This window comes from Aedes aegypti, chromosome 3, assembly GCF_002204515.2.
Source record: "Aedes aegypti strain LVP_AGWG chromosome 3, AaegL5.0 Primary Assembly, whole genome shotgun sequence".
NCBI lineage: Eukaryota > Metazoa > Arthropoda > Insecta > Diptera > Culicidae > Aedes > Aedes aegypti.
Window position 1 is genome coordinate 85,378,103 of NC_035109.1, and position 14,926 is coordinate 85,393,028.

The window sequence follows — 14,926 nt, forward strand, 5'->3', positions numbered from 1 at the left end:
CTACTCACACACGGCAATAATTTCTTGTTAGTCTGCTAAAATTATAGTAATCCTTTCTAACGTAAACAACAATATTCTGGTTTCACGAGTTTTGGCCGGGTTTGCGACTGAATCATTTTTTACGGTTTGAGTTGATTGAGTTGATTTTGCATCAAAATCTCAAGCGTGAGATTTGCGAAGCAGATCTCTAATGAGTTTGCTCTCTCGGGAGAGCGTATTGATTGACATTTGAGTGCGAGTCTATCAACACTGATGAACTATTCTGATCTTCGTTCAAACTTTTTCGACTTTTCTCAAAAACCGATTTCGAATCGTTAACAAATCGCACGAGAATAAAATGTCCGCAGAAAAATTTTAGTTTTTATAAAATCCCCCCAATTGCGTACCTATTTTTGTTTGAACGCAATTTAAAAACACCCTATCTCATTTAGCCTTACTCATTTATATTTTTTCCGATCTCGCTCTACCTTTTTCGCTGTATAAATCCTATACACGCAGGTAGCAGATTTCCGCTTGCAGTCCAAATTAGTTCAAATAGGTTCTTTAAATTTGTCTTTTGGTCAGCTAAATGAAATCCTGTGGAGGCTCTCACCTGTTATTTGAAACGATCAATCGGAGCTTTTGAATTTCAAAGCTTCAGATGTCTCTACTAATACGGGAGATGGCGCATGTGTTGCAAAAGGGTCTAAATTTATAGAAGCTTTGGCTACACTGTTAATTTTATTGACGGTGAACAAGATCCATGTTAAAATTTATTGTTACACTTGCAAAAATGGAAGATTTCTCCTAATGCTTCCAAAACTCAACTAATAATATTCCCACATAAACCAAATGCTCTTTATTTAAAACCTTTAAGTAGACATCTTGGTATGATGAGAGGAGTTCCAATAAATTGATCTGTTGAAGTTAAGTAGCTAGGGCTCTTGCTAGATAGAAATTTAACATTCAAAAATCGCATTGAGGGCATTCAAGCCAAATGTAACAAATATATAAAATGTCTCCACTGCTTAACAAAAATCGAAACTTTGTCTTAAGAACAAGCTTCTGATCTTCAAACAAATTTTCAGGCCAGCCATGTAATACCAACAAGGAAGCTCTGCAGAGGACTCAAAATAAAATTTTGAAAATGATTCCGAAGCTTGTGCTGTCACCGACGCGATTTCAAACAAAGCTTAGCTCGTCACACATCACTTCATCATCGCTGTCGTCGGTCTCCATCTTCGTGGTTGAGGGCGACAGGTTCGGTACGCGGCCTACAAGAGGACACGGTGGCGGGCTGCGGTGATGCAAAGATTTATGTTCTCACTTTTTTCCTATCACTCGTTGCTGAAAACATGAAACATGTTCGTTGCAAAATCGTCTGACAGGCAGGCAGACGGGGGTCGCCGAACGGGGTTTCAATTTGACGGACGGGTACTTTATAGTGTGCCGGGAAACTCCCAACGTGTTGAAGCCAGCCGACTATTCCTTCCCTGGAAGCGATCAGAGTGAGTGATAAGAGCGACACACCATCGGCACAGTGGTCAAAATCGAAATTAAATTTGTCCAATTGACTAAGAATTTTAAAAATTCACACAATTTCCCTATTTATTTTTTCATTTTCAACTGTTTTGTGCATTATACCACACAAAATGGTAATTTGTTTTTGATTGAGTGTACTGTCTTCAAAATCTCTGATAAAGGGTGTACGGAATCAAATTGCGACATACCCAAATATTTGGCAATATTCGCACGTTCAACCAATAATCTTCAAAGTTTTAGAGAGTAAATCAAAACATGTTGTGAGTATTTTCTCATGTTTGCTCTATTCAATTTCAATTTCATATCCAAATACAACTATTCTCTTCTCTGTCCTGACAGTGGCAGCCCATTTTTTCTTCACATTTTCCTCCGATTTACATGTGCAAAATTTCATTGCACGGCTACTGTTCTTCCGCATCTATCTTCACACCGATTGCGAATGCGAAAATGGCAACTTTGGTAAAGAAAGCTCTCAGTTAAAAACTGTGGAAGTGCTCATTGAACACTTAGCTGAGAAGCTGGTTTTGTTCTAATGTGAACGTAATGCCAAGAAGAAGAAGAACATCTGCTACTGAAACTTACACAGCGTAAACAAATACACATTGAACAAACTACGACTAAAATTTCAATAGAAAATACTCAACGGCTAAAAAGTTACAGCCATTTAACAGTGGTGCAATTTGATTCCGTACACCCTTTATACCCCGTCTTGTACGATTTCCAAAATTTAACTATTTGTATAATTTTGTGCTCAAGGTACTTGCAAAAGGCGCAATTTCAGGGGATATTGTGTAAAATGGACCAATTACTGAGGGCTACACAGCAAAAAAAAAACCCCTACACGATTCGATTTACTGAGCATTTTTCCATCAGAAATGCATTGCTTCAAAAATAAAACTCAGTGACTTTTGCATAAGTGACGAATAACGATTTTGCCCACTGTGCACCGGTTAACGGTTGAGGCACTTTGATAGACCCATCCCGCAGTTCGCGAAGCGCTATCAAGACAATGTTGTCACGTTTCGGCATTCAATTAGAGTTCAGTGAATTCTAGTGATGTGACGATAGGAACAGTCATCTACGGGTAAATTTTATGCTAGGGGTTTTTGAGTTTGACGATGGAACGACTTTTACTTTATGATGGAGAGCTGTAAATTGATAGAACATGGTAGATTTCATAGCTTCAAATACGATTTAATGATGTTCCAGGACCATCTGTCAGACGAGAGTTGAATAACAAAAAGCATTTTTCACACCTAACACGATTTATCACCATGTAAGGCTTCCATTGTTTTATCTTGTATCATTCTTTCAACGGCATATTAACTCACATGTTGTAGGAGGCACCCATTAGAACATTTAGGCGGGAGCAACAGATGCTTCAACGGTAGCAGCATGAACATACATTTGTCTAGCATCGTGATGGATTACTGCAGAAATGTACTAAATCAGCTCCCAGTAACGGCAGGTGATGGAAAGCTTGGTAGTTTATCAATGCGTGTGAGAATTGTTCTGGCACTTTATGGGAATGTTTTAACTCATTTGGGATGTCTCCCGGGGGTTTGGATGCAGTATTGTCCCACTTCGAACCATATAAAATAGGGTCACTCGGGATATCTAGCGGTCAGAGTTTATTCAACATTACATCTAGTGACAATGGGTACAATGTGGGGTGCTATCAGTGTGATATTGATTGGGCTACATTTGATGCTGGTGTCGGATACAGTCAGCGCAGGGAAAACTAGTTCTAGTTCGAAATGTGAAAAATCTTTGACAACAGCAAGTGGATCTAAGGCTCCCGCGGGTAAGATGTTAGGTGTTCGATATAATTAACGGTGGGTTGAAAGAAAAGCTTTAAAAAATGTGTTACTAGATACGCATTCAGCTTGGCTAACGAAATAAAAAATATCCAGTTTTTGCTTTTTTTTGGTGGAATATATAGAATATTTGTCCATGAACTGGTGAAAGTTTGCGAAATTCATCTAATTCTGGATAATTTTTAAAAGCTACCTAGAAACATCCTAGATAAGTTTTAGAAGAAAATCGATGACTAAATTGTTCATGAAATCTTCCAAGTCGACTTGGAAGTCAAGCAATGCTCTAGAAGATCTACGCCCCATTAAAAATATTGGGCAAAAATCAAACGGCATCTTAAAAAGGATGAAAGAGTAGCACGCTAAATCGATTTTTTTTTCAAAAAAATGTGGTTTGCAGCACAACGAAAAGTTACGGAAAAAGTTGTGCAGAATCTTTGGGAGGTATCAAGAGAAAAGAAAGAGCATTCTCAAGGAATGCTCAATAAATGTTTTAACTTAAGTGAATTTGGTCGAGATTACATTGATTTCCATGTATTTTAAGTGAACTTATGAATTTGTTCGACAATAAACAGTTTTCTTTAAAAAACACGTGTCCACTTTCTTAAATGAACAGTCTTTAGTACTGTAATGTAAATACAAACTTATCATCCCATAGTAAAATCTCATTCTTCAAACCATAGTAAAGAAATTTGCTGAAGAGAGAAATTCAATCCGACGGATAGCAGAAGAGATATTCAAGAGTTTGGTTGCTATTATTTAGCTTATTATGGGATTATAGCCCTGCAAAAATGTACAAAAAGCCCAAACAAAATTAGCTCGAAAGGGATTTGTTTTTTCAGCAACATCCTTCATTAAGGTTTGAAGAATGAGTTTTCAATATGGGATGATAAGTTTCTACTTACAATACAGTACTAGCGTGTTTGGAACATTTCTCAAAATTTCTCCATAGTAACTTCCATACAAACCTACATTGTCTTTGGGTCACCTTTAAATCACCACCTAGAAAGCTGAAAATTTCACAGAACGCTATTTTTATGGTAAGGATGGTAGGGAACATATGGGAGATTGGATTCTCAAACATTTTTAAATTTTGAACCGCCCTAGTGTACCAGTTTACTGACAACGAATAATTGAAATCCGTTATGCATTCGCTAAATGGTGAAAGTTATAGTTTTTTTTTCTTTCACTCAGGCCTTTTACTGAAAATATCTTTCTTTTACCATAACTGTATGAATATTCATACGATTCCAATTCTTTTTAGATGCTTTTGAAGCTATTTTCTTTAAAATTGATAAGAAAATTAGAAAGTTATGAAAACAGGCTATGAAGCACTTATGCAGTTATGAAAGCACTGGACGTCATATTGAATAACTTGAAAATTCACCTTGCGCCACCTCTAAATCTTTATATTTTTGGCTCAAACTTTGAGGTTACTCTTTTACTGTGATTTGAATTCAGACGAGCATACAAACTTTTTAAAAACAAACCGCACACCAATGTTCATAAAGTAGTAAATCATCATTATACTATATCAAAGAAAACTATTGATTTTACTTGTAGTCATATCTCAAACGAATTTTTCCCAGAATTAGACTTTCTGGGAAATGGAAAATAGAATTGTTATTTCCCGCGAATACTGGGGACCTCAAGGTATTCTCAAAATGTGAAAATAAAGATATAATAAATAGATCTATTGAAAGATGTATGCACCAGGTCTCTACTTTAATATAAGTCTCTAGAAAGTCTCTGTTTTTTTGGAAATTCTTTGAAGTTTCTATTTTTTATCCATTATGGTCTTCAAAGTTACTATTTCCTTCTCTTTGCAGGGGATTCTGATGCTATTCAGGGATTTCTTTCAGAGATTTTTCCATCAATGTCAGTTTTCCTCCGTTTTTTCCAGTAGTTAGCCTAGTAAATGTCAATGATTCAGAAGTTTTCCGTGAAAGTCTTCATTAGTTTATTTCAGAGTTTTTGAGGAAATTCGTTAAAGGTTTTTCCTGGAATTCCTACAACAATTTTTCAAGAAGCCAGATTTGTTTTGTTATTTCTCTTGCCATTTGTATATGAATTCCTGCATAGAGTAAAGTGGGGCAAAAGTTCGAGTGGGGTAAGAGTTTCGTTTTAAGATTTCTAGCTTAATTCAAAACAAATCTTATAAATGTCATGGTTGTTCGAATTCTATTTAAGTAAGAGACTTTCACTACAAATATCATAAAAATCGATTGAGATTTGGAAAAGTTATGGCTATTTATTGTTTTTCAACGTGAATATTGTAATTTTTGGTCAAACTTTCGTTGCATGGATCCAATTGAAGATAAAATCTTTTTCAGTATTTTATGTAAGGGCGTTTCAAGGCCTATCATAAGGTTGCTTTGAGGTGTATTCTTCTTCTTTCTGGCGTTACGTCCCCACTGGGACAGAGCCTGCTTCTCAGCTTAGTGTTCTTATGAGCACTTCCACAGTTATTAACTGAGAGCTTACTATGCCATCGACCATTTTTGCATGTGTATATCGTGTGGCAGGTACGAAGATACTCTATGCCCTGGGAAGTCGAGAAAATTTCCATCCCGAAAAGATCCTCGACCGGTGGGATTCGAACCCACGACCCTCAGCTTGGTCTTGCTGAATAGCTGCGCGTTTACCGCTACGGCTATCTGGGCCCCTATGTGAGGTGTATTAGTTTTTGCATAAATGCTTGGTATCAATTTTTGGCCCATAGTGGGGCAAAAGTTCGAATCAGCGGGGCAAAAGATCGACCCATGTATAAAATCACGCAAAAATTTGCAAATTGCCTAAAATCCACAGATTATCTTCAAATTTAGTTAAATTTGTCTGATCGTGTGAAAATTGTCACCAAAATTTTACATTTCCACTTAGTTTTGCGAAAAACTGCTATTTTTGAGTATATTACAATTAACTCGGTTTTGGGTAATTTTTCGATAAAAATTTAGTGTGTATTTTTCGTTAAACTTAAGTTTACGGCTGGTGTAAGGCATGCCTCACGGTGTGCTGGAACACACATATTATCGAACTTGCATGAACCTCCGATCTTTTTTCACTAAAAGTTAGCCTTGATAGTCAAAAGAAGCTTGCAGAATATTAAAAAATCTTTCATCGGCAAAAAATTGAAAAAAGACGATTTTTGTATTTTTACCCTTCTCCCATATATGAGTTCATAGGAGAATATTAGAGATACACTAATATGATGACTTTTAACGGCTTAATGATCAATTTGACATATCTTTAACATGAATGAATTCTTAGATGTTTTAAATTAAGCATCATTTCCTACATACATTCACACAATATGACCAGCCCATGGTGGTATGCCGTATTTTATATAATGGAAATTTCACTTTTCACTTCAGAAAAGCTCATACGAACGCTTTGTATTCTTCTTTCTGAATCAAATAAGTAATATTTTACGTATACGGTAAAGTTTTCTAATCAGAATAGGAATTCCCAGAAATGGATACACATGGCAGTATAGGCTGTATTCATGTGCTTATACGCGCAAAAGTCTTGAGAGAGGGTTCACTATAACATGATTAACAGTAAATGGCTTATATAGCCTTAATGTGGTCTCAAGCTCATCGTGATACAAGTTTTGTGCTGTCACTAATCTACTCAAATGCAATGCGCACATTATATTTGGGGTTTGAAGTGCCAGATTTTGAGTAAAAGGGCTAGATTACTTCGGATCGACATTACTGCCCATAAAAGCATAACTGTCCCATATGGATTTTTGAACCAACACCTTTTTTCGTCGCAACATTCATGTTTTTATATGTACTTTACTGCCCATAACTGCATATTTGTAACATTCGACAAAAGTAGGCATTGAGTAAATTGAATACCAAGTGTGCATTTTATAGCAGTATGGGAGGAAACTAAAATTTCAAAAAATTACCTGGAACTCAAAAGTTATTATTTGAGGCTGATATTTTGTACAACTCATATCGCATACTAGGTGAATAGTCAGAAAATAATTCTGAAAGAAATTCCATTGCTATTACATTACGAGGCTCATTTATAATCTCAATGTGACTGTTATGCGATTATAATTACCAATGTGACAAAACAACTTGGTATTTTTTTCGAATTTTCTAGAACAATCTCATAGATTTCAGTTAGTAGATCGAAAGTATTTATAATTTGATGACTCTCCATGGTATTAACTCCAATTTGGCAAAAATGTCGAATGTGACTGTTATGCAGTTATGGGCAGTTTACTATGCATGTAAAAATTAACACACTTTGTTCGGTAAAGTTGCGGAAAAAATATGAATCTGGTGCAGTCCCATATTGAAAAATAAAGGCATAACAGTCTCTATATGAACTTTCAACCCGAATAACAATTGCAAAACGTGAGTTGTGTTCAAGATTATATTTTTTACTGATGCCTAGAAGCAAAATGAGTTATCTGTGCGGTGGTGCTAAATAAATATGGCATGCAGAAATGTACTAGAAAATTATGAACATTTGTATGAGAATACAAAACTCAAATTTCGAGCGCAATTTTCTCAATGCCTACTATTTCCATATGGGACACATATGCCTTTATGGGCAGATTATGTCATCACTCCAATTATTTGTCATAGGATGAATAATAAATGTGGCGACGATGACAAACGTAGTTCAGCACTTTTATTCAAGACTTCGCACTTATGGAGGGGGCAAATTTTGCGAAATAGACACAACAATTTCAATATCCAACGTGGGCACATACATTTTAGTATCGTAAAACGAGGTATCTTTGAAAATGCGGCTAACTTTGATAGTGCGGGATCCGCAACGTACTAAACAAAATAACAAAAATTGTGTTATTCAGTTAAGCAAAACGAATACGAAACTAAGGGGTATCAGTGTGACACTTCACCTCTGAGCTGTTTTCGTGCCAATATTCGAATATTTAAAAATGATGAGATTTTGGTACTTTCAAAACGCTCACAAACAATCTGTTTTACTATCACTATTTCATGAAACTATAATGAGTTCGGTACGTATGCTTGATGGCCTAGCTTTAGTAAAACATGAATCCGGTATCAAACCTCATAGGGAAAAACAGTTTTACAATTTGGAATCATTTTCGTAATCAAAGTCACAAATTCCCATATAACATTAAAAGCCTAGAGGAATGCAACGCCTCATGTACTTTACGGGATTCATTCGATTTATACTCATTCATGTTCCAAAAACGATTGATTTATGGTGAATTCAATGTCGAAACATGATTATCAATAGATATCTATTCAGAGATATACTTTTATACCCATTATTATCAATTTATGATGGTGTTTATCATGTTTGTTTTGACTGAAAACCGTTTTAAAGATGTTTCTTGTTCAATAAATTCTGTACTTTAATTGATAAAATCTAATCCAGTTTCTCTTTTAACACTTCAGTCGTCGAGCTGTTGTATTCTGTACAACACTGGTGGAAAAACCTAGCTCTTCGTTCCCAACAGCAGCGTGGTTGTTCTGACGGTGGCAAACCGCGCAACGACTGGAAGGTTAACATTCTCCAATCCAATTCAAACTGTGATGATGTCAAACAATAGTTTGTTTTGGATTTTCATGTGCTTATCTACTCATTATCAATGTTACCACATTACCAAAAACTGACTTTCGATTATAAAAAAAACCATAGATTCATTAAGATCGAACCGTTATGCAATCTTTCATGTGCAATCGATAACTAACAAACCAGTGCTTGTTTTACAAATAAAAAATAAAATATTTAGATTTTCTCTAAAAAAAAACTATCAAAGTTACCCCGTTTGATGGTATGTATTTAGTTTTAAGTATATGAATGTAACTAGGGATACGTTAATGATGTGAGGTTTTAGCAAACGCACCCATCCAGCGGCTGCAAGATTTCCATTTAAATCTGCATGACAACTTTACAAGTATTATATAATATTGTTACTCATACAAGAAATATAAGACTATCATAGTTTTTTTTTTATTTTCACATCTTACATTTTCTGTATAAACCCTGTATATGTAACGATATTTTACAATATTTGTATGCGTTCTTGTTTTGGATGTAGACATACCGTATACAGGTTTACGGAGAATCTTCCTCCATCTTTCAATCAAAACAAATGTGAATAACAAGACCAGCTAGATGAACACACCATACAAAATTTAAACAGTACATTGCCCTATATAATTTTATGGCGGTTTATTTTAATGGCTGCATGTAATTATACAATTGTCTGTTACCTTAAAAAAGCTTCATGTTCAATAACGAACTCCAATGATTTCAATTATTCTGTAGAATAGGAAACATTAATTGAAACTTGATAAGTTGTAGTATGTTTACCTTAATAAATTTATGTAAAAATGCGATGTCGTTAATAAACGGCATACCACCATGGGCTGGTCACCTTGTGTGAATGTAGGTAGAAATTATGCTAAATTTGAAACGTCTTGTAATCGATTCGTGATCAAGGTATATCAAATAAGTCTTTGAGCTATTGCAATGCATCAAAATTAGTGTAACTCTAATATTCTCCTATGAACTCATATATAGGAGAAGGGTAAAAATACAAAAATCGACTTTTTTCAATTTTTTGCCGATGAAAGATTTTTTAATATTTCGCAAGCTTTTCTTGACTATAAAGGCTAACTTTTAGTGAAAAAAGATCGGAGGTTCATGCAAGTTCGATAATATGTGTGTTCCAGCACACCGTGTGCCTGTCATAAAAGAATCGATATTTTGTGTTTTAGCCAGCGAACTTTTGCCCCACACTCGATTCGAACTCTTGCCCCACCGCTACAGGACTTTTATAAAAATATTGCTAAATATCTCACTTTCTCATCAAGAAATTATATCAACTCCATATAAATTTTCAGGTATTTTGTATGCCATTTTCAATCAAATTTATGTTTTGTATTGAATTGCATGTTCTGCATAGCTGTGGAAATATTTCAGAATTTGAAATTTTGATATCTTGGCGTAGATGGTGCGTGGAATCTGTCTAATAACTTATTTTGATAACAAAAAAAAAAAACAACAATAACAAATAAATATTGAAATATATTATTAATATATAGGAATCCCAGAAAACAGAAATCTATTTCCCGGAAAATTATTCCCGGGATTGGAAACCCTAAGTAGAAATGAGTAAATAAGCTACACAATGTACACATTGCTTAAAATTCTATTCGATCCAGGACCGTTCTGCCCGGGAGATCTCATATTCGAGGACACGTTTGACAGTTTTGAGCTGGACACTTGGCAGCATGAAAACACTCTGGCTGGAAACACCGTAAGATAAATCAGTCTCAGACTGAATGTTTTGTCTCCAGCATCTTAACTAGATTTCTTTTTTGCAGAACTGGGACTTCCAATGGTTCACGAACAACCGGTCAAATTCCTTCGTGAAGGAGGGAAACCTGTTCATTCGTCCAACGCTTTCGGTTGATGAATTTGGCGAAGCCTTTCTCCGCTCCGGAGTTCTGAACATCCACGGTGGAGCACCTGCAGATCAGTAATGCTCCTATCTTTCTACTCTAAAAACGCATTCTATTTAGATCGAGTTTCTTTTGCAGATGCACTAAACAGAGCACCTTCGGTTGTGAGCGTGTTGGATCACATGTTCACATCTTGAACCCGATCAAGAGTGCCAGCCTACGAACAGTCGATACGTTTGCCTTCAAGTACGGGAAGGTTGAAATCAGTGCGAAGCTCCCAGCTGGAGATTGGATGTGGCCAGCGGTGACGTTCTTGCCGAAGTACAACCAGTACGGTGGCTGGCCTGCTTCCGGTGAAATCGATTTGCTTGAATCGAAGGGAAACCGAGATTTGATCAAAAATGGGATCAACGTTGGAATCGAGCAGGTCACTTCGAAGTTACAATTCGGACCGAACGAAGGCTACAATGCGGGATCGACGGCGACGTTCACTAGGAATGCTGAATCCGGAAAAGGATATCATACCGGCTTCAATCGCTACCAGATGGAGTGGACTCCCGATCACGTAACGTTTAGCATCAATGACATCGAAACGGGAACGGTCAAAGTTGGGACGGGATTTTGGGCTCGTGGAAATTTCAACATCACTTCGCCGGGAATGGACAATCCGTGGCGGTATGGAAGCATTATGGCACCGTTCGATCAGGAGTTTTATATTAAGATCTCACTGGCGATTGGAGGCAACGAGTATTTTTCCGATGACGATATTAATCCGACCAAGAAGCCGTGGAAGAATGATTCGCCCCATCCGATGACCGATTTTTGGAATGCTAGAAACGATTGGTTGCCCACGTGGAATTTGGACGAGAATGACGCCAAAGATGCGTCCGTACAGGTGGACTACGTGAGGGTGTGGGCACTGTAGAGTGATTTACTGTTGCGATGACGAGGGTGATCATCAAGATAATCTTATAATTAAGATATTAGCTATTAGCGATGAGGTCGGTGTGGTTTATGGATATTTAGTCGGGACATGTTCCTCCATCTCATATCATTATATAGATGACCTAATGTTAATTCTCGAACAATTGCAATATGATTTCTGTTATAGATGAAACGGTGTTTTATTATTCAAACATTTATTCTGTGAATTCCCTACTTATGTATAACTCTTCGAAGAATCATTTATATTCTAGTATAAAGAGATGTATTATATTATCGCTGATTATTTAGTAGCTGAATATTCACAACAGCTATTAGCAATCATTTTGGATAGTCACTGTTCAATAATGTTACTTTTTCACATTAAATTTTTAAATTGACTCTCGAAATCAAGACATTTTAATGCATTTTTGGTAATCTCAATATTGTCAACGTCATATCAAATAAATTTGACCACAAAACAAATGGTTTGAGAAATCTTGATAGGTGTTATTACCGCAACTCTTCATAACTCGATATTGAAGGGATCATCGAGGTAGGCAGGTATCGAGTTACAAAATACAAAATCAGTGCAAATGCGATCCAAGAAATTATCGAGCCATGGAAACTAACTTCTCCTATAGTTATCTAACTGGATATCGTGTTACGAAATATCGACTGAGGGAGAGTTGACTGTAATCTGCTATTATTATTTCAATTTGCAATCAAGCCAAATAAAACAAAAGTTAGCCCAACTAGGGTTGTCATGACTATATCGGCTTAAACCAGCCGACGGTGTTTTGAAAAAAAAAAAAACCCCTCCAAATTGACACAAAAGTGTAAATTGATTTTTGTGTCTACGAACTTACCCAGACAACCAAAATGTACGTATAACGAAATAACATGGAGGCTTTGTATGTGCATAATTTCACTTAAAAGATGTCGCGAAAAGGCCTTCTACGTACAAAAGTGGAGGCGATATGCGTACATATATTATGTGATGAATAATAACATACAATGCGAGTGTATAAATATTCAACCGAACAAACCTGTGATCTTATGCGACTTAACCTATGATAACAAATGTTAATTTGACAGCTGCTACGGATTGATTCGACTTACTTTGTACGAGTGTACGGGACGAAACAAAATGTACAAATGAACTCAGAAAAAAAGTGTTTTATGCGAGGAAACTCATCAATCTGACGATTTTATCCACGGTGTTTTGCGGGTCTGATGTAATTAGTATGAATAAACGATTTATAACGTGAACTTTTATGCGTTTATGGTTGTCTGGGTAAGGTTTTTTTTCAAAAGTTAGCCATTCCAAATTCCAAATTCCAAATTCCAAATTCCAAATTCCAAATTCCAAATTCCAAATTCCAAATTCCATCATTCTTTGTTGAGCTACCGTGCGAGACAGTCGATAGTTCTCGTGTGTCCGGGTCCACACCCGTTTTTCCCGAATATTTGGTTGTTCGAGGCTTAATGCCAAGTGTGTTTATTGCAGTGAAGAGCCTTAGGCCGATGACATACCGAAAGAGAAGAGAAGTGAAGTGAAGTGTTGGCGAAAAGAGAAGAGAAGAGGTAAAAATGGTATGGCATATTGGGAGAGGTTTCGAAAGAGTTTCAATGCGCTCCGTGTTTTCATTGATTTTGTGCTTCGGCAGCAGCATGCTGCCTGCGACCAGAGAGAGAGCGCGCACGGCTGCTTTATTCGGTTTCTTCTCCTTTCCCATGTCCCATTCGCATCAACAGAGGCCTGTAAAGGCGACTCTGTACACTGAGAACAGCGTTGCGGTTGAAAATACTATATCAGAGGGTTAAATTAAATACACAACGCCACTTGATTTGTGCAGACTAAATTCGCATTTATTTAGAATATTTTGTGCATTCAATTTTACCATGGCACCATTTGTATAGTAAAAATGACTATATCATGGTTAAAAACTTGCAGCAGATCAGTATCGAACCGAGGATCTGGCGATTGCCAAGCGCGAACGCTACCCGCTCGGCTATCGACGCGGTTGGGTTGAAAGGGAACAAAACGCAAATAAAAAGCGTTCATGATAGCTCAATCGTGGTTGGAATAGTAAATTTAAAAACACGTTCATGGTTCTCATTACTGCAACGCTTGTTTCAGTGTAGAATGTAGCAAGTTTGTTAAAATCATTTCTCATCAAGCAGGAAGACTGCTTCTCGATGGCGTGCGAAGAAAACCATTTAAATCATTAAGCATGTTTATTTTTCGTCATCATCCGCACTCAAGTCCGCTAGAAATTACAATGCAGGGCCGATACAACTTGGATGAAACAAGCAGAAATAGCAATCATAGGCTATCATTCATAGTATATACCATGACCCCACAGTTATGGATCAAATAGTGTGGAGTCCAACCTATGAAATTCAATAAAACTACATGGTAAACGTAATTTAAAAGCACGAATTGAATCGTTTCAAATTGGATCTTCATATAGTAAACTGTTTTGAATGTAATTTTTACATAGAAAATTGTATCGGTTTCTGAAAACCATATTATGGATCAATTTTCATATAATGGATCAAATTGTGACATATTACGGATCAGTGCGCAAAATCAAGAGATTTTCAACTCAATTCATCTGTTTTGCTTGATTTGGCGAAAGTTAACAATGTGTCACATATCAGTGCAAAAAAAAAAAATAGCAGTATTAGTGCTGGAAACAAGGGTAAAATGCCCTTTTTTGTGATACTGCATTGTAGTAACTGAGACATGAACTGTTTTCGCTCCATACCAAGTTTTCCACCCATTTTTGTCTGCTAAAAAAAATTTGACAAACCTTGATGTTTTATTAGTTTTATCCTTAGTGCTTTTGTCTAAAAATGTCGAATCCAATGCTTAAAATGGCAGAAATCTACATTCTTTGGATGTGATCCATAACCGTGGTAAACAATCATTTCCTGGTCCATATTATGGATCACTAGTTAGAAGTGCTAATATTTGGTATTTAGAATCAACAATCAAGAAAAATGTTTTCCAATGATGAATTCATACTGAATCGAAGCGAACAAGCATGTTTTATGCTATAACATTTGAATTTTACCACCTGTGGGAGCTTTTGAATGCTGACGGCACTTCTTACAGAAAACGACCATATAATGATAGCTGTGTGGTACCAACTAAACAGTTGTCAAATACACCGTTATTTAGCGGTTGAATGTCGTGCTTAACATTAAAAATGGTAGAAGACAAATAGTATAACATGG

The 14,926-nt window shown here is 36.3% G+C and overlaps 1 protein-coding gene across 1 annotated transcript; it reads left to right on the top strand.

The window, feature by feature from the left end:
- The first annotated feature begins 3,146 nt into the window (after positions 1 to 3,146).
- LOC5579191 (beta-1,3-glucan-binding protein) lies at positions 3,147 to 11,876 on the top strand. The gene is made up of 4 exons (XM_001664238.2): positions 3,147 to 3,325; positions 10,520 to 10,614; positions 10,682 to 10,836; positions 10,898 to 11,876. Exons 1-4 carry the CDS (start codon positions 3,178 to 3,180, stop codon positions 11,682 to 11,684), a joined length of 1,185 nt encoding a protein of 394 aa, XP_001664288.1. The 5' UTR covers positions 3,147 to 3,177; the 3' UTR covers positions 11,685 to 11,876.
- The last annotated feature ends 3,050 nt before the right edge of the window (positions 11,877 to 14,926 follow it).